Source organism: Pyrus communis, chromosome 8 (assembly GCF_963583255.1).
Source record: "Pyrus communis chromosome 8, drPyrComm1.1, whole genome shotgun sequence".
Classification (NCBI taxonomy): domain Eukaryota; kingdom Viridiplantae; phylum Streptophyta; class Magnoliopsida; order Rosales; family Rosaceae; genus Pyrus; species Pyrus communis.
In genome coordinates, this window is record NC_084810.1 from 21,429,694 (window position 1) to 21,451,665 (window position 21,972).

Sequence of the window (21,972 nt, forward strand, 5' to 3'; positions counted from 1 at the left end):
ATTCCTCCGTAAGAAGGAATTGAATTCCAAAATTTTTAGGTCCCACTACTTTTTCAATTCCTCTAAATTTAGTAAAAACTAAAATACTCCATTATTGGAATTCAAATTTGTATTTTAATTTCCATTACGGTACGTAAACGCGCTGACTTCCAACTTCCACTACGTATCTGACAAGCGACAGCTGCGACACGGCAGGCAAAAATAAATTGATAGTCAACGCCTTTTTCTTCTTTTTCGTTTTGTTTGACTGTTAACGTCTAGGCCCACAGCTTGGGCTTTGAGCTATTTGCTTTATTGATTTTTAATAGCCTTTTGATTAGGCCCAAGGTTTAAGGTATGATTAGGACTTTGGCACACCAATAATGGGGTCATCACTGATATATAAAGTAATGCTAGTAGAAATGCTCTGGGCTCTCAAAAGTGAAACTTTTTAACACTTCGTAACTTAATGTCAATGTTTTTACTAATAATATAAAAATTTGTGTCAAAAATATAAAGTTGCAGAGAGTCCCACTTTTAGATAAGAGTGTGAAATCCGTTTCTAGATTTCACTGTTATAATCTACGTACTTATATTATTGAGATTTTATATTATTTTTCAAAATTTTATATTAATTTATTTGAACTTAGATTTTAATTAAATTAGTTACAAAGTTTGAGGTTTGAAAATTAATTATCTAAAATCCATAGACCTTTTGAGGCACAATTTATATTTTCGATTAAAGCTCGATCTCACGAATACGTGGGCGCAAACTATTCATGAAATGGAATTATAATGAATAAGTTATGAACGAGCAAAGTTATGGACGAAATGATCATTTGACCATAAAATGGAATGCTCCACAAAATCTGGAAGGCCACGTGGGTGGCTATGATGGAGAAAGGAAATGGATGGATGGCTAGGATTGAAAGAAAAGAAGAGAAATGAGGGTGGGGTGCGGCCAATGAGAAAAAGATTAAGACAAAAGGACGACCATGCAAAGTTGACAGTTCTGCCATGTAGCACAAAAAGAGTCAAATGAGTAGTGATATTAGAGTGAACAACTTGTACTCAAAATACCGTGTTGATCAATTTAAGCAACTTCGAGGGTTAGAGAATGTAGCCACTAATGATATTGTGGTTCTTGAAGATGATTAAAAATGTTTTGATAGATATGTTGAAATTTCCTTTTCTTTAGTTTATTTTCTATCATGTTTTAAGTTTAGAACTCACGGTGGAAAAATTCGTAATGTAAAAATGTGAACTAGTTACAACAATCTTCCTGTAATTCTTTGAATGAAGACAAGCAAGTTTATCTACTTACTGTTGGAAAAGTTGATAATTGGTTTCTTTTAATTGCAGGGTCTTTGGTTTTTTAAATCTTAGTATTTTCCATGTTGCCAAATATCTATGCCTCGTAATTGGAAAATTTTCAAGGAGAATTGTTTGATTTGTTGTTTATGCGCATCAGCGGAAAGAAAAAAGGCAAATGTGTGGGCATGGTAGTAGAAAGATAAAAAGTAGTCATGGAAATGCTAGTAGGAAGAAGGGGGTGGGGCAAGGACACCATTTTGAAAAAGAAAAAAAAATCAATTAGAGATGTTATTTACAAAGGGAATGAGTTTAAAGATAATTTATCATTTTGAATTGGGTTTGAGAGAATAGTTTAGATAATAAATTTGGGTTTAAAGAAAGATTAGTTCTTTAATAAAAAACAATATGAATTAAAAGAGTAAGTTAAGTGTAGAAAGAAGTTACATGAGTTCAAATATAACTTTTTGGGATTTGCATGCATACAAATTATAATAGGATTGTAGTGGAGGGTGTAAATTATGCCACGTGTCAAAAGACAAGGAAAATAAAGCGTTCATGAATCTCCCGATTCATTAAAAAGGGCAGAAACAAAAAGGAGCCGAGAGAGTAAACACATCAGGAGGATATGAATTTCCACGTCGTTCTTCGCGAGGCTCTGTGGTGGCTCTGCAACCCAGACTCATTCCGACGCTAGGTGAATTTTTTTTTTCCAGAATTTCCGAAATTTAACTCTCTTTTGGCGACCGATATATCGGCGATAGAGCCTGAAGAAATAGTCACCCCTTTTTCCAATGCCAACGCCTCAAGATTCCGATATATCGCCGAACGTGCCGGTTTCTACAAGATGGCTTGTAATTCAAGAAGCGAAATTGCAACTGTGGCTGGCGGGTCCTCTGATTGCAGTGAGCTTGTTGCAGTACAGCTTACAGGTCACAGCAGTCATGTTTGTCGGCCATATCGGAGAGTTGGAACTTTCTAGTGCTTCCATGGCCTCTTCCTTTGCTAATGTCACTGGATTCAGCGTCTTGGTAAGCGACTTTCTCTTCAACATTTTGTTCAAATTTTCTTTCAATTTTTCCAGTTTGTGGCGGTGTTTAAGCTTTTCTCCATTTGTCACGGTGGTTTGGGACAAACGCCGACGTTCCCGTTCCATGAAAGTCCTCCTGTTGCTAACGATGGATAATAAAAAAGTACTGTATTGTACAAGTCTAGTTTGACAAACGCCAATGTGACGTTCCCGTTGCATGAAAGTCCTCATATTGATTACGATGGATAATAAAAAAGTATTGTATTCGACTCTCATTAGAATAAAAACATGAATAGGATTTAATTCTTTAGGGGCTTATTTAGAAATGTTTTTTAGGAAACACTTTTGGCATTTTATTAGAGGCCCGTAAAAGAGTATCAAACATGTCTCACAGTTGGGAATGGGAAGTGCATTGGAAACACTATGTGGGCAAGCCTACGGAGCCAAACAGTACCGCATGCTTGGAGTCCACATGCAAAAAGCAATGCTAATATTATTAGCAGTAAGCATTCCCTTATCGCTAGTCTGGTTCTACACAAGCAACATTCTCATGGCTCTTCACCAAGACCACGAGATATCTGCCGCGGCAGGAACCTTCAACCGCTGGATGATTCCGAGCCTGTTCGCCTTCAGCCTCCTCCAATGCCTCAACAGATTTTTACAGACGCAAAACAATGTGATTCCAATGATGATCACCTCTGGAGTCACAGCTTTGCTCCACATTGCGGTTTGTTGGGGACTTATTTTTAAATCTGGACTGCGAAACAAGGGTGCCGCGTTGGCAATTAGCATTTCGCATTGGCTTAACGTGGTGTTAGTGGCAAGTTATGTGCTGTTCTCGCCCGCCTGCAGGAAAACTTGGACTGGATTTTCGAAACAGGCATTGCATGACATTTTCAGCTTTGTCAAACTTGCCATTTCTTCAGCTGTAATGCTATGGTAGGTTTCATTTTCTGCTTAATTGATAGTACAAAACATCAAAATTGTCATGCGTACCAGAAATGTTGGATCGTTTTTTTTTTTTCTATCTGAATCACTGACCACATACACGCTTTCGAATTGCAGCCTCGAATATTGGTGCTTCGAAATGGTTGTTCTCTTATCCGGTCTTCTCCCGAACCCAAAACTAGAAACATCTGTGTTATCAATAAGGTACAGAAAGTAGAAAACTATAGAGAACTATTATTCGTTCACTCGTAAGTAAATTTGAATAGTTTCTGATTTTGTTGTTGTCTTTGCAGCCTTAACACATGTTGGATGGTTTATACGATATCAGTAGGCCTTGGCAGCGCTATAAGGTCGGTGATTCATGTGATTTCTAACGGCATATCAACATTCATTCTTGTACTTGTAATTATCTTCTAATCTGAGAAATTGAGAATAATGTTTTCCTGTTATTGTAACAGCACAAGAGTGTCAAATGAATTGGGTGCTGGACGACCGCAAGGCGCAAAATTAGCTCTACGAGTCATGACTGTGATGGCTTTGTTAGAGGGTGCTGCAATCGCAATAGCAACGGTTTTGATACGCCATGTTTGGGGAAAGCTCTACAGCAATGAGCATCAAGTGATCAAATATGTTGCTAAAATGATGCTACTGCTTGCAGTTTCCGACTTCTTGGATGGATTCCAATGTGTGCTTTCAGGTTCTAGCAATTACTGAATCCAATGGCTTCATGAAGTTTGAAACTTGACATATTTAATTTAAGTGCTTTATTTCTTTTCAAAATTCTGATTTCACAGCTAAAAAGAATTAATAATTGGGTATGCAGGGGCTGCCAGAGGCTGTGGATGGCAGAATCTTTGTGTAGCCATAAATCTTATTGCTTATTATGCTGTGGGAATTCCTACTGCTGTGGTTTTCGCCTTCGTCCTCCATATTGGAGGAATGGTGAGTCTCTCTCTCTCTCTCTCTCTCTCTCTCTCTCTATGTGTGTGTGTGTGTGTATGGATCAGCCATTGAAGTTTAAATTTGTGTGTATAGGGACTTTGGATGGGAATCATTTGTGGACTTGTTGTTCAACTAACCGCACTTGTGGTGGTAAATTTACGCACTGATTGGAATAAAGAGGTAAGTTCAGGACATGTCCTTCGTTTCACCTTGCTAATACCATTTTGTCCATGTTTAATACAGTTCCTCATTTCAGGCAACGAAGGCTGCCGATCGTGTTCAGAATACCACCTCAGTCATCGACAGTACGACCTACGTAATTTGATGCGGCAGATCAAAGCAATCTTTTCTTCTGTTTTCGATAGAAATTTATTGTCATGAAATAACAACAATTCGGAAGCCAATTGGAAAAGAAAGAACTTCATTTGTGGACCTGCAGTGACGCTTAGGAAAGTTCAGTAGCAAACCAAGCCCCAAACAAGTTGTTACCATTTCCTAGGAGTCCTCGACTTCAAATAATTGCATTGCATTCTATTTTCCTATTTAACATCGAAAGAACACAATACATAATCTGAATTACGAAACTCTTGTTGTCATGCAATGATATTGGCTATTATGCACTACTAACAGCAGACTCCAATTAAACTAGCATGAGAAATGCTTAGGAGATTCTCTTAGCTAAAAGTGGGACTCTATGCAACCTTATATTTTTTGGATATGTTTCAAGACAATTAAACTAACATCGAAGGGATACGTTATTAACTAATGAGATACGTGTATCGTACTATTGAGATAAGAGTATCCTACTTTTCAGATACGTTTCAAACTAAAATCGGACGATAATAACAAAAAATTGCAATAAATCCGTACATAATCTTGATTGATTGAAGTTAGCTAAACTGAAACGATTGTTTGACAAAAAACCGAAACGATTTTGTGTATAAAATTCAAATTTACCTATTTTTCCTTACTCGAACCTCAGAAATCACTCTACTTGGGAGACTTTCACCATTGACCGTAGTCTACAACTGCTCCCTTGTCTCTGTTTGGAACTACTCCATCGTTTCCATCTGCAATTGCTGGTGAGAGCTTTCGTTTTCACGTTGTTGATAGTTTCAATGCTTTCCTGATATTACTCATCAGCTTTACTGATTCAATGACTCCATTTGAAGCTTAATCTGATTCCCCGATGCCAAAACCCATCTTTGAAACTAAAAGCCCATTTTACTTTTTTGTTTTTAACTTTTTGTATATTATAATAATAATATTATTGTATTTTGTATATTATAATACTACTGTGCAGTGGTCTGGATATTTAGATTATAATAATTTTATGTATGCTTTCGTGATGCGTTTTTTCATCTCTTGAGTTAACATAAATTTTTGATGTAATATTATTTGTCTCTACGATGGATTTGAATCATTTAAAAAGAAAAAAGATCTAGACTGTTCAAGTTTTGTATTTTTGTGAATTAGACCAGTGAGATTAATCAACTAATTAAAGTAATAAAATTTAAATTGAATGATCTGAATCTCTCGATTTTCTAAGTGCCAGACAAAAAAAATTGGAGTGAATCTCAATCCGTAAATTAGGTCAACTAATCTCAATATCCCAAAACAACATTCCAACGCATGGGATGACCTCATTAAGGAGAAGAAAACACGCGTTCCTAAAACGGAGCGGAAAAACTAAACCGAAAATGCGTCAGGTCCTCGCTGTAATCTGGAATTACAATTCTACCCCCACTTCCCCCGGCTCTCTCTCTCTCCAATTTCTGGGTTCTTTGCTTCTTAAATTTCCGTACGATTTTCCTCTGTTTTTCGGACCCTTTTTTCCCCTTCATCCTTCCAATTTTGGAATTAGGGTTTGAACGATTCGCACAGAATCTAGAGAGAGATGGGTAGCCCAAAGAAGGATGAAAACAAAGGCTTCTTCGCAGCCATGAGTTCCGGCCTCTCCATGTTCGGCAACGCCATGCACCGATCCGTCGGCGGGTTAGCTTTTTTTTCCTTTCTTCCTTTCTTCCTCGTAATTCAATATTCCGCTTGAAATTATCTTCCTTTAGAGGTGATTCATGGCGGCGGCATCGTCGTCGTCAAATCCTGATTGTTTGCTTAATCAGTTCTGTAGATATACTCTAAATCACTTTTTGATTTGGGTTCCGTAATTGGATTGAGCTGTGACATTTTGATCTTGCATGCGAAGACTGTGATGTATTTGGTTGTATGGGTTATTGATATGCAACTTTTGTGAGTGAATTGTTGAATGGAGAGTTCTGTTTTCGATTTTCGTGGTTTGATTTGTAATTGTGAGATTGAAGGGTTTTAGGATGATTGGGTTAGTTTAAAGAGACAATGTGGTCTTTGTATCAGCTCTTGAATTACTATACGAGTTAACTTGAGTTAGTGTTTTAATGAGCTGGTGAGACGGCTTGTGTGTGCGTTTGTGTTCGCGTGTGTAGTTATTTACAATCATCATCGTCCTACCAATTTAGATTTGTTTAAAAGTTTGGACATTTAATTTAAAACTAATCAGTTCTTATATACATCTCTTAATTTAAATTATTCGAACAAAGAAATGCTTATTACTTGCTAGACAAGGGTGCCTTGGATAGCACTCTATTAGTTACCAAAGAGGTAGTCTATGACTTGGAATAAAATTGTAATGAAATTTTTAGATATACCAAAGAGTGATTGTATTAATAGCTTGGTTCTCTGTGTGTGTGTGTGTGTGTGTGTATGTATTTATCTTTTTCATAGCAAACGAGACTCGATACTCGATCGAGAACCACCAATAATGTCTGTCACGAATCGTGCATGTCAAGAACCTGAAGAAACAGGCTCATTTTATTCCATATATATACACACACACATACTTTCTTGTAGACAAGAGAATTAACAACACATTACAAACTTTTAACAGAAACTTACACCAAATTTGTTCAGCGAGTCCTTAAATGGCTGAATTTATTTACGAGTAGGCATACATTTTAATTTATTTTTTGTTCCAAGGTGAAATTTTCTCCCTTTCTTGGTAAGAGACGACCGTTATTCTCATCTTCAAGTACTATGATATAAAACCACAAATTAAGAGGGTTATCGAAAACAGAACGTTCGATTTTCATGTAGTTGCTCGCCTCTTTTTTTCACTGGACAGTTTTCGGGCAAATCTGCACAAATTATAAAACGAGCAGACATATCAACCACATTTTTTGTTAACACCTAGCAGTATCTACTGTGCTAACCTAAATGAAAGGGATCATAATGATTCTTGAGAGCACTCACTCTGCAATTGCGTCTTTGTATTTGCATGTCATGTCAGTTGGTTCAACATACCAGCCAGTGTCGAGGTTCAGTGCACTGACAGTTTTTTCAAGGAGGTCAGTCCCAGCCTTCTTAAGTTTTTCGAGATTTTCCGGACTTGAATCAGTCATATCAATTTCATCAGGTTTCAAGCCATCCTCCTGCAGCACGGATAACCAGCAAGTAAGAAGGTGTGTGCCTGCATCCGGAGACGACATTGAAGTAAAGCATGCATGGACATGGTTAAACAATCGAAAAATAAACCTGGATCCGGAGATAATTGTCATCAGAGCCGGAGACATTGAAGAAAGCAGACAGGTATACTTCAACCATGTTGACACTTGGAGTCGTAAGAACATCAATTAAAGGGATACTGCTTCTTTTTGGATGCAGGAACCATTTCCAGATTCCCCAAGTACTGGGCTCTCCGACTTCCAGCATCGCATCCTTCTTTGCAGATCCAGTTCCCAGGGACAGTACCAGAAGCTTACTACTATCAATATGCAGGCGCTCTGCCCCACTTTTATTATCAGACTTCTCCTTGGCACTTTCAATGATTGCAAGCAAAGTCTGGAAACGTTGGTGTAAGATGTTTGTTGAATATAATGCAATCTTAAAGGAATTTTTTATAATTTATATATGGCATACACCATCATTAAGATCATCAAAATTAAGGATTAAAATTGTACAGCAGTACGTACGGGATTGTTGGCTGCAACACCACCATCGACTAGGTCATATTTTCTTGTGCCCCCCTCCCAAGTCTGCTCAAATTTGTGAGGAGGGAGATAGAACGGTGCTGCAGATGTAGCAATGCAGACATCACTTAGCAGAACATCCTTTGACTCGTCTCGTTTTGCCTGCATTATGATTTATATGTTAACGAGTACTAATACTAGAGAAATAAACTCATATTATAGTAGACTTAGGCTAGCGTACACTATATCATCCATAAAAGAAACTCGAATATTAGTTATACAAAAATGCTTCGAAAACCATTACTAATCGAACCTCCATGGTGGAGAAGACGACCGGATGGAGGTACTTCATATCACAACTGGGAATGATAATGTTGGTTATGGTATCTCGAATCTTTGTTTCTCCAATGGTCCGCTTGATCGTGTTATGCAGATTATCACCATCGAACTTTGGTCCCATAAGCCATAAAAAACGCTCATGCAAAAAGTTTCCTGCCTTACTCTTCCACTTCTTAAACGTCTTCAAGATGATGCCGTCCGTTTCTCCCATTCTTTGTTGTTCAATTTTGAAAAAAAACAAAAATAAAAATAAAATAAAATTAGTAAGTACTAGATTTACCTCGAGAAAACCCTCTTGAGAAATAGGGGCTCCTTGCTTTGTTTCTCTCATTCTTTGTTGTTCAATTTTGAGTCGTGTCTTAAGATCAATGTTGTAAAAGGTGAAGGCATAGCCAAGGCGTTTCATGGATAGCCCTGCCTTACGAGACTTAAATAATTAGGGACTACTGTGGGTTATTTAAAATTAAAAATTAGATTTGGACAAAATAACGTCATTCTGCCTAAGTCTTAAAGAAAAATCATTCGTCATCTACTTCGCAACCATCTTCTTCGTGATGACGCCGCCGTTGCAATTGAAAAAAAAAATAAATAAATAAAAGAGGGCAGAGCCTCAAAGGCCCAGCCTTCAACTTCGAGGGGTCCCCATAATATTGCAAGCAAGGTTTTCAACCGCCTGAAAACACCCTAAGGTGCACCTCGACCACTTCCAGGCGGCTGAAGATTGCGGTGCTTTGATTTCAGATTATAGATTGTTGAATCATGGGAGACGAACGCCTAATGAACTACAAGCACAAAAGTAGGGGCGTTCTGCCTTTAAAATATTGCATTTTGCAAGCCTGAATCTTCAAGTTCGTCAGTTTTTCTTACTTTCTCCCTAATTGTTTATATTAATCTTGTACACAATCGATGTTGTGATTCTCTTTATGATTAGTATCATTGGAATTCTTGTACTATTTCCATATTTTCTATTATTGCTCCAACAATATACACGTACCTTGGCTCCTCCGCAGGATTGGGTGGAGGGAAGAATCTTGGAGCCTCTTCAACAAAAAATTCAACGATTTTATTTGCTACAAAAAGAGGTTTGTTTTGTTCATCTGGTTTGGTGAGCATGGCTGTGATAAGGCCTCCTGTGCTGGTTCCGGCAATAAAGTCGAAGTAGTCTGCAATCCTTGCATCTTCACCATCGAGTTTCTTTTGAAATTTTCAAGCACACAGATGCGAGGAACAATATCAGTAACAATCAAGGTTTTAAAAGACGCTAGGTGCTAGTCGGGCAATGGGATGGGGCCTAGTGCCTAAGCGGCTAGGCGCAAATATATTATATATTATAAATAAGTGTCTATTTATACTTAAAAGGGACACATAATTGTATTAGGATACGTAAATTGTAAAATAAATGACATATAAATTATAAAGTATTCAAATATATTGAGAACATAAGGAGCAAGCATATAATGATTGTTCATTCGAGTATTCAACAAGTATTTTACATTTATTGAAAAAATAAATTGCAAAATGAAAGTTATCAAATTTCTGTGTAAGTGAGAGTCGCGATCTAGCGGGCATAGAGGGGTGCTTGGGTCTGCTAGGCGGACGCCTAAACAGGTCTATTATTTTCAAACGCCTAGGAATTAATCAGGGCGATGCTTAGCTGCCTAACACCTAAGCAACGCTAGACGAGGATTTTAGAACAGTGGTAACAATTTGGTACATACTTAATTAAAGAACATATTCAAGTTAGGAAGAATTAAGAATAAAAGGCGGGAACAGAGACAATATACATAACCTGGAGTTGGGATTCAAGACAGTCTAGTATGGTGGCTGGGATGATGCCTCTCACTCCTCCTCCGTCAATGCTGAGAATTGTGGTATATTCTCCACGATTAAATGCTGCCATTGTTGTTTGAGAAACTAATGTAGTTGGGAGTAATGGTATATGATGACCTTTATAATCAAAGCCAGCGTTGAGAGGGAGCTATCGGTTTCATGGCACAGGGCCCCCAAAAATTTAAGAGCCTTCAAAATAGTTTTCTGTTGAAAATGCTGATGGGTAGTGAATGCCCACAGTGTTTTGATGGAGTTTTTCAATGCCCTCACAGATTGGCTTTTAACATTTGCATTGTTTATGAATAAACATATACATTGTCAATTCCCATGACAGTTTGAAAACTGACTATGGGAATTCAGGATGTCATTTGTCAAAAAGTGAGTTGTAAATTTCAAATGTAGTAATACGAGTTGCTCTATAAATAGAGCACTCGACTGCAATCAAAACATATACAAGAAAAATATAAGAAGAAGAAAACGAGAGAAAAATATTAGTAACATCATCTATTCCTCTGTCTTTATTTGTTATCCTCTTGTGCTATATTTTAGTGTGACATTTTACATCTACCTCGCACCTACCATTAAAAAGGTTATCTCTCTAACTTTGGCCTATTTATAACATGTTATCAGCACGAGTCTCTAAATATAATTATTCTCTCATCTCTCTTCGACGAACGAAAGAAAGAAAGAAAAAATGTTTCCCCTAAGGTTTTTACTGTTCATCTTCTTCCTCTGCCTCAACTGCGCGATATACCCTCGTGACGAACTGTTTGCTCCATGCCTGCTCTTAGTTCTCAATCTAACGGTTACATACATCTTTGATTACTTGTTTGGTGTAGAGATTGATTACTAACCCAATATTTATTTATGTTAATTTTACTGCAATCCAAGATGGTGCGGTACAATCGCCCATCTTGAACTGCAAATTTATTCTTACTGCGATTCAAGACGGTGCGGTATCATCTCCTATCTTGGACTGCATATTTAATTTTACTGCAAATTTTAGGTGGAGCGGTATAATCGCTCACCCTACCCTTCATATTTAAATCTACTTGCTGTTTAATTTCATTGCAATTTTAGGTGGTGCGGTATAATCGCCCACACTGCTCTGCATATTTAATTTTCTTATTACTTGAGTGGTGCGGAATAATCGCCCATTCTATATTACATTATTTCAATGAGAATGGTGCGGTACAATCGCCCTCCTCATTCATCTTGAAAATCTCGAGCCAGAAGTTTCGAGTGCTTATCATTTTGGCCTGAAGATCAAAATGAAAAATTTGTAAGAACCAGAAGTTCTAACATCATATTCCTCTAGGAATACATATTATTGCAAGTTCTTACACATCTCATTTTCTTTCAGAAAAGAAAATGGCGAACTTGGCGAAGCTTGAATTTGCTGCCCTGGATATTACCGGGAAGAATTACCTGACCTGGGTACTGGATACCAAGATCCATCTGGAAGCAGGGAATCTTGGAGATACCATCAGGGAAGAGAGCAGCTCATCCTCTCAAGATCGGGCAAAGGCCATGATTTTTATTCGCCGCCATCTTGATGAGGCGCTAAAGAGCGAGTACTTAACGGTTGAAAATCCGTTAGCTCTCTGGAATGCCTTGAGAAACAGATACAATCACCAGACAACGGTGATTCTTCCAAGGGCCCACTATGAGTGGACTCATCTGAGGATCCAAGACTTCAAGTCAGTGGCAGAGTACAATTCTGCGTTGTTCAGAATTACCTCTCAGATGAAGCTCTGTGGGGATATTATTACTGAGGAACATATGCTGGAAAAGACTCTCAGCACATTTCATGACTCCAACGTGCTCCTGCAGCAGTAGTATAAAGCACGAGGCTACACTGAGTACAACCAGCTGATATCTGTGCTTTTAGTAGCTGAACAGAACAATGAGCTCCTGATGAAAAACCATCATTCCCGACCTACTGGATTTGCACCATTCCCAGAAGTGAATGCTGCTTCCCTCGAAGTGAACGCCATATTCTCTGGTGGTGATAATCATAAACGAGGACGTGGCCACAAGCGAGGTCGATGGAATAGGAAAGGCAAGAACCATGGAGTTCAGTTTCACAACCAGGTTCTGAGGCATAATTTAGGCCCGAGCTTTAAAAATGTGAATCGCCACAAAGGCAAAGCTCATATGAACAATGCTCCTAGAAACTCTGAAGGAGCCTGTCATAGGTGTGGTGGCAATGGGCATTGGGCGCGTACTTGTCGTATCCCAAAACATCTAGTGGATCTGTATCAAGCCTCCCTTAAGGAGAAGGATGTCGAGACCAATTTTCTCGACCAGGCTAGACCAATGGATATACCTGATCCAGTGTTTGACTTATCAGGGCAGTTGAACACAACTCATCTAGATGTTCCAGACTTTATTGTGGAAAGGGGAAATGAAGTATACCGGTCCGATTGAATCATTAATGTACTTTTATTATGTTGAACTTGTAGTATTTCAGATTCAATAAAAGTGGCATGTAAATTTCTTGTTATAACTTGCTTTTAACTCTGATTCTCTTACTCAGAGAGCATGGATAAAAATTGTAGTTATTCTTAGAACATGAGAAATGGCGGAGATATTTGTCTTGCAGACAGTGCAACTACACATACAATACTTCGTGATCGAAAGTATTTCTCAAGCTTAATACTTACAAAAATAGGGGTAACAACAATATCAGGACCTTCAGATGTAATTCAAGGTTCAGGGAAAGCCCAGATTATGTTACCAAATGGAACAATATTGTCCATACAGAATGCATTGTATGCTACTTGATCTACTCGAAATTTGTTGAGTTTCAAAGACATATGTATAAATGGATACCACATTGAAACAAAAAGTGCAGAAAATGTGGAGTGTCTATGCATTACCTCTAATGATACCCAGAAGCGTATATTGGAGAAGTTGCGTGGTATGTCGAGTGGATTGTATTATACATACATAAGGACAATTGAATCACATACTGTCATGAACCAGAAGTTCATTGATTCAAAATTTTACATGCTTTGGCATGACCGTCTGGGTCATCCAGGATCTACCATGATGCGTAGGATCATTACCAACTCTAATGGACATCCATTAGTGAGCAGACACATTGCTGCCTCAAATGATAACCCTTGCAAAGCTTGTTCTCAAGGGAAGTTGGTAATTAGACCATAACAACTAAAGGTTGATGTTGAATCCCCATGATTTCTGCAAAGAATTCAAGGGGATATTTGTGGGCCTATTCAACCATCATGTGGACCATTTCGATATTTTATGGTTTTGGTTGATGCATCTACCCGATGGTCACATGTTTGTCTCTTGTCTACTTGGAATGTAGCCTTTGCGAGACTTCTTGCTCAAATAATTAAGTTACGAGCACAGTTCCCAGATTATCCCATTAAGTCAATCCGACTTGATAATGATGGTGAATTTACGTCTCAAACCTTTGATGATTATTGCATGACATTGGGCATTGATGTTGAACACTCTGTTCCTCATGTCCATACTCAAAATGGTTTAGCAGAAGCGTTGATCAAGCGACTTCAGTTAATAGCTCACACTCTTGCTTATGAAAACCAAATTACCAGTCTCTGCATGGGGACATGCCATCTTACATGCTGCATCATTGGTTCGATTGAGACCTATAGCCAACCATCAATACTCTTCAGTACAACTCGTGTTTAGACATCAGCCAAACATTTCCCATTTACGAGTTTTTGGTTGTGCTGTTTATGTGCCTATTGTACCACCACAACGCACTAAAATGGGACCTCAGCGTAGACTGGGAATTTATGTGGGTTTTGATTCACCATTTATCATTAGATATTTGGAACCCTTGATAGGTGATATGTTTACAGCTCGTTTTGCTGATTGTCACTTTGATGAGACAATTTTCCCGTCGTTAGGGGGAGAAAAGACCGTTCCAGAAGAACGGAAAGAGCTGACATGGGTTGTTTCCACCTTGTCTCATTTTGATCCTTGCAGCATTCAATGTCAAAATGAAGTGAGAAGGATCATTCATCTTCAAAGCATTGCCAATCAAATGCCAGATGCATTTAATGATGCTATGAAAGTGACAAAATCACATATACCAGCTGCAAATGCACCTGCAAGAATTGATGTCCCTGTTGGACAAAATAAAGTGGCAGCGAATGATTCATCTGGTGCACGCCTGAAGCGTGGTAGACCCCAAGGTTCAAAAGATTCAGCCCCTCGAAAGAGAAAGTCGAGGGCACAACTGAATCCAAATGAAATCATTCAGGAAGAGAAAATGAATGATACATCCACAATTCATGATTCTGGACTTCCAGAAAAAAAAAATGTCCTTGATAAGACATATGTCCCTGAAGAGACAGAAGTACATGAAAGCAAAGAAATCTCCATAAATTATGCATGTACAAATGAATTGTGGAATCGGAATGAAATAATCATCAATGATATGTTTGCATTTGCAGTAGCCACTGAAATCATCTTAAGTGATGATATTGAGCCCCGCTCTATTGATGAATGCAAATAGAGACAGGATTGGCCTAAGTGGAAAGATGCAATCCAGGCAGAATTAAATTCCTTGGAAAGGCGGAATGTTTTTGGACCAGTAGTCCAAACCCCGCCTAGTGTAAACCCCGTGGGTTACAAATGGGTATTCACAAGGAAACGCAATGAGAAAAACGAGATCGCAAGATACAAAGCACGACTCGTTGCACAAGGCTTTTCTCAAAGATCTGGAATTGATTACGAGGAGACATACTCTCCTGTAATGGACGCAATTACGTTCCGTTACTTAATAAGTTTAGTGGTTTTAGAAAGACTTGACATGCGACTTATGAATGTCATCACTGCGTATCTATATGGAGAATTAGATACTGACATCTATATGAAAGTCCCAGAAGGACTTAAGTTGCCTGAAACAAGTAACAAACCACGAGGTATGCTCTCGATCAAATTAAGGCGATCATTGTATGGTCTGAAACAATCTGGACGAATGTGGTATAATCGTCTCAGTGAGTATTTGATCAAATAAGGGTATATCAACAATGTTATTTGCTCTTGTGTGTTCATTAAGAAATCCAATTCTGGATTCGCTATAGTGGCAGTATATGTTGTTGATATGAATCTAGTTGGAACTCCTGAAGAGCTCAATAAAACTGTTGAATATCTGAAAAGCGAATTTGAAATGAAAGACCTTGGGAAAACAAAATATTGTCTCGGCCTGCAGATCGAGCATTGTGCTAGTGGAATTTTGGTCCACCAATCAGCTTACATTGAAAAAATTCTGAAGCGATTTGGTATAGACAAGGCTTATCCACTCAGCACGCCAATGGTTGTTCGTTCTTTGGACATTAAGAAAGATCCATTTCGTCCAAGAGAAGATGATGAGCTAGTCCTTGGTCCATAAGTACCATATCTGAGTGCAGTAGGTGCTTTGTTGTATTTAGCACAATGTACTAGACCAGATATAGCTTTTTCAGTTAACTTGTTAGCAAGGTATAGCTCTGCTCCAGCAATTCGCCATTGGAAGGGTATCAAAGATGTATTGCGATACCTTCGTGGGATAACAGACATAGGTCTCTTCTACTCAAAGAACTCCACAAATGACCAGGTCCTTGTTGGATATGCAGATGCTGGTTTCCTCTCTGATCCACATAAAGCCCTCTCACAAACTGGATATGTGTTTAAGAATGGAGATACAGCAATCTCATGGCGCTCAACCAAGCAAACATTAGTTGCTACATCTTCAAATCATTCAAAAATACTTGCTTTACATGAAGCAAGTCGTGAATGTTTTTGGTTAAGATCAATGATCCATCATATTCGGAATTCATGTGGTCTAGCTTCGAAGACAGATAACCCAACTGTCATCCATGAAGATAATGCAGCCTGTGTTGCCCAAATGAAGGAAGGATTCATCAAGGGCGATAAGACTAAACACATATCTCCAAAGTTTTTCAGTGCACATGAGTTTCAGAAGGCTAAAGTTATTGAAGTCAGACAAGTCCGTTCAAATGAAAATCTGGCAGACTTGTTCACCAAATCTCTACCAAAGTGCACGTTTCAGAAGTTAGTGCAAAGCATCGGATTACGTCAACTTACCAAACAGCTAAATTTGGAGAATGCAGAATCAGGGAGAGATACATATCAGGGGGAGCATCCATGATACATGCTTGTTGTACTCTTTTTCCTTCGATTAGGATTTTTCCCACTGGGTTTTTCCTATCAAGGTTTTAACGAGGCAACATAAGCATACTTGACACTATATCAACGATCCAGGAAAAGTTGTACTCTTTTTCCTTCGCTATGGTTTTTTCCCACTGGGTTTTTCCAAACAAGGTTTTAACGAGGCAACTGATGTTGATATGTAGGCATCCAAGGGGGAGTGTTGAAAATGTTGATGGGTAGTGAATGCCCACAGTGTTTTGGTGGAGTTTTTCGATGCCTTCACAGATTGGCTTTTAACATTTGCATTGTTTATGAATAAACATATACATTGTCAATTCCCATGACAGTTTGAAAACTGACTATAGGAATTCAGGATGTCATTGTCAAAAAGTGAGTTGTAAATTTCAAATGTAGTAATATGAGTTGCTCTATAAATAGAGCACTCGACTGCAATCAAAACATATACAAGAAAAATATAGAAGAATAGAACAAGAGAAAAATATTAGTAACATTATCTATTCCTCTGTCTTTATTTGTTATCCTCTTGTGCTATATTTTAGTGTGACATTTTACATCTACCTCGCACCTACCATTAAAAAGGTTATCTCTCTAACTTTGGCCTATATATAACATTTTCCATATAATCGGGTATTCTATGAAATAATATTATATTATTTATATAAATAAAAATACTAAACAGAATTTAAAAAAAATAAATAAATTCTAGTGGGCCCACAAACCACACGCTTCATGACTGGCTACATAGGCCACCAAATCGTAAGAAATTTTATAAAATTATAAAATAATGATATTCCTCACAATGTTTCTCAATTCTCACTCCAAGAGTCATGGTCCACTTCTCTGTCTCACCCAAACGCCCCATCTCTTGCTCCTCCTGTATCTCCCATTCCTCATTACTTTTTTTTACACAAACAATTGAACCCTAAATTCAGGGTAGTCTCTGAGATTTCGAAGGCTCTATGCGAATTTATAAAAGAAGCACTTCTTAAGACAATCTTAAAAAAAAAAAAAAAAAAAAAAAAATTGAACTTCGTAGTTCTATTTTTTTAACAAAAAAACCTATCAATAACTCGTTTTTTAGACAAGTCAGTTGTTCAACTTTTTTTTCTTTGGCGTTTCAAGTAGACACATGAATATTTTTTAGTAGGTGTCATCTTTTATATCTCAAACAATATCACAATTAAATTATACTAAGTATAAATAAAAAAACTTGATAGTTCGCAATGCATGTGCGTCTAGTGGTTTTTGTTTACTGCTCTCCTCTTGCTATGACGATTACTTGATTAATTTTTATGAGTTTTGCCCTAAAAAGTATCAAAGGAAAAAAAATAATTATTAATAAAAATACCTAAATCTTCCAATTCCAACTTAATATATTTGAACTAGTAAATACCTTATTTTAATCGAAGTCTATACCACTCTGATCACTTCAATTGTCTTTTGTGATTTGGAAAATTTTCTTCAATGACATGAAATTCTAAATTTAGGGTTTAATGGTTTGTGTAAAAAAAAAAAAAAAAAAAAAAAAAAGAGTAGTAAGGAAGGGAAGATACAAGAGGAGCAGATCCCCTTCTCTCTCTTTAAAAAATCCTTCCATCTCCCATGGTTGTCATTCTGCACCCCCATCTATTCCTCCGTAGTCATCCAAACCTCTTCCTCTTCCTTTTCTTCATCATTTGACACCTCTAAATTTCAAGAGCACTAATTAGCTTAATAATTGGTATGAGCTTCTGGTTAAAGTGTTTAATGAGTTTGGTGTGTTTCAATTAAATGAGAATCTTCTAGCCTCTATATTCCTATTTGTGGTAGAAAAATGGGTACGTCCATGATAACTTTTGGTAGATCAATGAATATTTTTAACTGTGGATATTTATTAGATACTAAAGTTGCGGACAACAATTCACATTACATTGAACCGTGGCTAAAAAGTATATCGCCTTTGCACGTTTTATAGGCGAACTCATAGCTAAGTAGTTTTTATTGTGAAGCAAAACTTCGGGAATTGATCTAACCTAGATATGTAATTGAGTTTATGCAGTTTAATGATTAAACTGATAAATATTTCGACCATATATGGATTTAATATCGTAGTATCTTTTAGCCTCTATATGCCACAAAAGTTGGGGACAAAAATTCACAATACATAGAACTGTGGTTAAAAAGTGTATCGCCTTTGCATGTTTTATAGATGAACTCAAAGGTAAGCAGTTTTATTGTTGACCAAAACTTTGGGAATTGATCTAACTTGAATGTATAATTGAGCTTATGCATTTTAACTATTAAATTCATAAATATCTCGACCACATATGAATTTAATAACGTAGTGTCTTTTAGCCTCTATATTGGTATCTGTGGCAAAAAAATGGGTATCTCCATGAGAAAATTTTGTAGATCGATGAATATTTTCAATTTGGATATTTATTAAATACCAGAAATTATAAGTCTATTCGCGAAAATCTAAGTCAATGCCACGTACAATATTTGTTAAGACATCTTTAGGGAACTGTTATTAGCACTCAAAAAATCTTATTCTACACTTTGCACAAGTGTATTTTTCTTTCTAATTATAGAAAGTTTGGAGTGCCAAATGAGATTTTTGGAGTGCTAATAACAATTTTCTATATTTATATACAATTTATTTTAGTTTGGAAGTTGACTTCCTTTTTTTTTTTTTTTTCTTTATCAAGTTGAGAGTATCACTGACTGTGACCCTGTGCAACTTTTTGTTCATTCGTTTTGAATAATCAACATTATTTCTTATAATGTCTTGGGCGTATGAATAACAGAAAGAAAATGGTCATGATACAAGCTGAATAGTAGTAATACTAATTAGTAAACAACATGTGCATGACGTTTGCTTATAACCAAGTGGCATGAAGGGACAAATGTGTAGGTAGTATTAGTAAATGCATGATGTTTGCTTATAACCAAGTGGCATGAACGGACAAATGTGTATGTTTCATGCGTGACTTGGAATAGTATTAGTAAATGCATGATGTTTGCTTATAACCAAGTGGCATGAAGGGATAGATGTGTATGTTTCATGCATGACTTGGCATTACACTGAAATGACGATGAAATCAACCACAAAACTTGAGCAGCACAGCAAAGAGGGCATCTACAAGACGGTCATTCAAAAGCATGCTACAATGGCAAAGAAAACCAAAATGCTACGCAATCGCACTATGCATCCCTGCAGCGATTACGCAAGCAGTTTCTTGCACTGCACGACAACGTCACCACCGAGGGAAACTATGACCAAAAGGCACTACATAGCGTAACCTCGCTGCAGTCTTTTGCATAGCATCACATGGTAAAAAAGTGACGCACTGCAGCAAGCTCCAAGCAGTTACAAGCCAGGACACCAAGCTCCAACCAAGCTACAAGGTACGGCAAACACAGTGGCAGTGCATGACAAGGGTGGTTTGTGACAAAAACACACACCCAATTGTCCTATAAATAGGGGTCCATTGCTTTCTAATGCTATAGGGAAAGTACATACCAAATAGTAAAAGGAAAATTAAAACAAGGAAGCACATTCCAACCAAAAGAAGGAAGCAAGTTCCAAGCAAAAAGGGCAAGGGGATACATGGCATTAAGGGAAAAAAACATGATGTTTTTGTTAAAAAAAAAATCAGCAAAGGAAAGAAAAGGAAAAGAAAAAAAAAGAAAAGGAAAGGGCTTCAAAATTTCCAAAACATCAAAGGAAAGTACCTCTCCTTGCCAAAATACAATAGGGAATCCTTCCAAAGCAAGGACAAGCCTTCAAGTTTCCCAAACCAAAGGGGAAAACACCCCCTTGGCCGAAAAAAATGGAAAAGGAAAGGGAAAGCCTTCAAGTTTCCCAAACCAAAAGGGAAACACTCCCTTGGCTGAAAAAAGAAAGAAAGGGAAAGGAAAAAAAAATGCAAATCCTACTTACCCAATGACAAGCATTAAATTTTTCCAAAACCTTGAAGGAAATCACCATAGCTTTCCAACATTTTGAAGGAATTTACCTTCATTACCAAAATTGAAGGAGATTCCTACCTAAGGAATGAAAAGCATTTTTTCCCACAACCACAAGGAAAAATCCAAGTATCACATCCCGGCCCGGGGGGGACCACTCCCCGGGCCCGCTCCACCACCGTAGCACGATATTGTCCGCTTTGGGCTTACCATTCCCTCACGGTTTTGTTTTTGGGAACTCATGAGCAACTTCCCAGTGGGTCACCCATCATGGGATTGCTCTAGCCCCCTTCTCGCTTAACTTCGGAGTTCCTACGAAACCCGATGCCAGTGAGCTCCCAAAAGGCCTCGTGCTAGGTAAGGATGAGAATATACATATAAGGATCACACCCCTGGGCGATGTGGGATGTCACAATCCACCCCCCTTAGGGGCCCGACGTCCTCGTCGGCACACCACGGCCAGGGTTAGACTCTGATACCAAATTATCACATCCCGGCCCGGGGGGGGGACCACTCCCCAGGCCCGCTCCACCACCGTAGCACGATATTATCCGCTTTGGGCTTACCATTCCCTTACGGTTTTGTTTTTGGGAACTCACGAGCAACTTCCCAGTGGGTCACCCATCGTGGGATTGCTCTAGCCCCCTTCTCGCTTAACTTCGGAGTTCCTACAGAACCCGAAGCCAGTGAGCTCCCAAAAGGCCTCGTGCTAGGTAGGGATGGGAATATACATATAAGGATCACACCCCTGGGCGATGTGAGATGTCACACTAAGTCTCAAAATACACCAAATGTATTTTTTTCAAAATTATAGAAAATCAATACGCACAATAAGTATGTGCCGATTTATCCATTTCCAAAATTTCTTTCAAGATCAAGCCTTTACGGCCCTTGAAGAAATGTTTCGTCCAAGAAATACGCCTCTACGGCCCTTGAAGAAAAATTTCATTTCTTTCAAGATCAAACCTCTACGGCCCTGCCCTTGAAGAAAAAAAAAATTCATTTCTTTCAAGATCAAGCCTCTACGGCCCTTGAAGATAAAAAATTTCATTTCTTTCAAGATCAAGCCTCTACGGCCTTTGAAAAAAAAAAATCATTTCTTTCAAGATCAAGCATTTACGGCCCTTGAAGGAAAATTTCATTTTCATTCAAGATCAAGCCTCTACGGCCCTTGAAGACAATTTTCATTTCATTCAAGATCAAGCCTCAATAGCCCTTGAAGAAATGTTTTGTCTAAGAAATACGCATCAACGGTCCTTGATGAAATTCATCATGTCAATTCAAGAAACATGCCTCTACGGCCCTTAAAGAAGCAAACTAATTCAAATCAAGTCTCGACGGCCCTTGAGTTCGAACATTCACATTGCAGGACTTCAAAACACATTTCCTACATGTGACAAGCACATGCCTACAACACGCCTTGAAGTGGGGGCATTTGTAGACATGTAAAATTCGTTACATACAAATGAT

General features: G+C 38.0%; 3 protein-coding genes and 1 long non-coding RNA gene across 4 annotated transcripts; 3 read left to right on the forward strand and 1 right to left on the reverse strand.

Moving 5' to 3' along the window:
• The first annotated feature begins 1,952 nt into the window (after positions 1 to 1,952).
• Positions 1,953 to 4,794, forward strand: LOC137742676 (protein DETOXIFICATION 16-like). The gene is made up of 8 exons (XM_068482603.1): positions 1,953 to 2,321; positions 2,715 to 3,259; positions 3,386 to 3,472; positions 3,562 to 3,618; positions 3,727 to 3,965; positions 4,092 to 4,210; positions 4,304 to 4,390; positions 4,467 to 4,794. The coding sequence occupies exons 1-8, from the start codon at positions 2,085 to 2,087 to the stop codon at positions 4,533 to 4,535; spliced, it is 1,440 nt and encodes a 479-aa protein (XP_068338704.1). The 5' UTR covers positions 1,953 to 2,084; the 3' UTR covers positions 4,536 to 4,794.
• A 1,178-nt stretch (positions 4,795 to 5,972) lies between these two features.
• LOC137742643 (uncharacterized) lies at positions 5,973 to 8,044 on the forward strand. Its single transcript, XR_011069423.1, has 3 exons — positions 5,973 to 6,205; positions 7,659 to 7,831; positions 7,907 to 8,044. It is a non-coding gene; the product is annotated as an uncharacterized lncRNA (long non-coding RNA).
• Positions 7,029 to 10,555, reverse strand: LOC137742641 (patatin-like protein 2). Its single transcript, XM_068482563.1, has 7 exons — positions 10,340 to 10,555; positions 9,545 to 9,744; positions 8,525 to 8,762; positions 8,215 to 8,373; positions 7,778 to 8,083; positions 7,496 to 7,674; positions 7,029 to 7,380 (listed from the first exon to the last, which is right to left on the reverse strand). Exons 1-7 carry the CDS (start codon positions 10,448 to 10,450, stop codon positions 7,332 to 7,334), a joined length of 1,242 nt encoding a protein of 413 aa, XP_068338664.1. The 5' UTR covers positions 10,451 to 10,555; the 3' UTR covers positions 7,029 to 7,331.
• A 1,355-nt stretch (positions 10,556 to 11,910) lies between these two features.
• Positions 11,911 to 12,810, forward strand: LOC137743124 (uncharacterized). Its single transcript, XM_068483026.1, has 3 exons — positions 11,911 to 12,201; positions 12,283 to 12,482; positions 12,579 to 12,810. The coding sequence occupies exons 1-3, from the start codon at positions 11,911 to 11,913 to the stop codon at positions 12,808 to 12,810; spliced, it is 723 nt and encodes a 240-aa protein (XP_068339127.1).
• Positions 12,811 to 21,972: the final 9,162 nt, after the last annotated feature.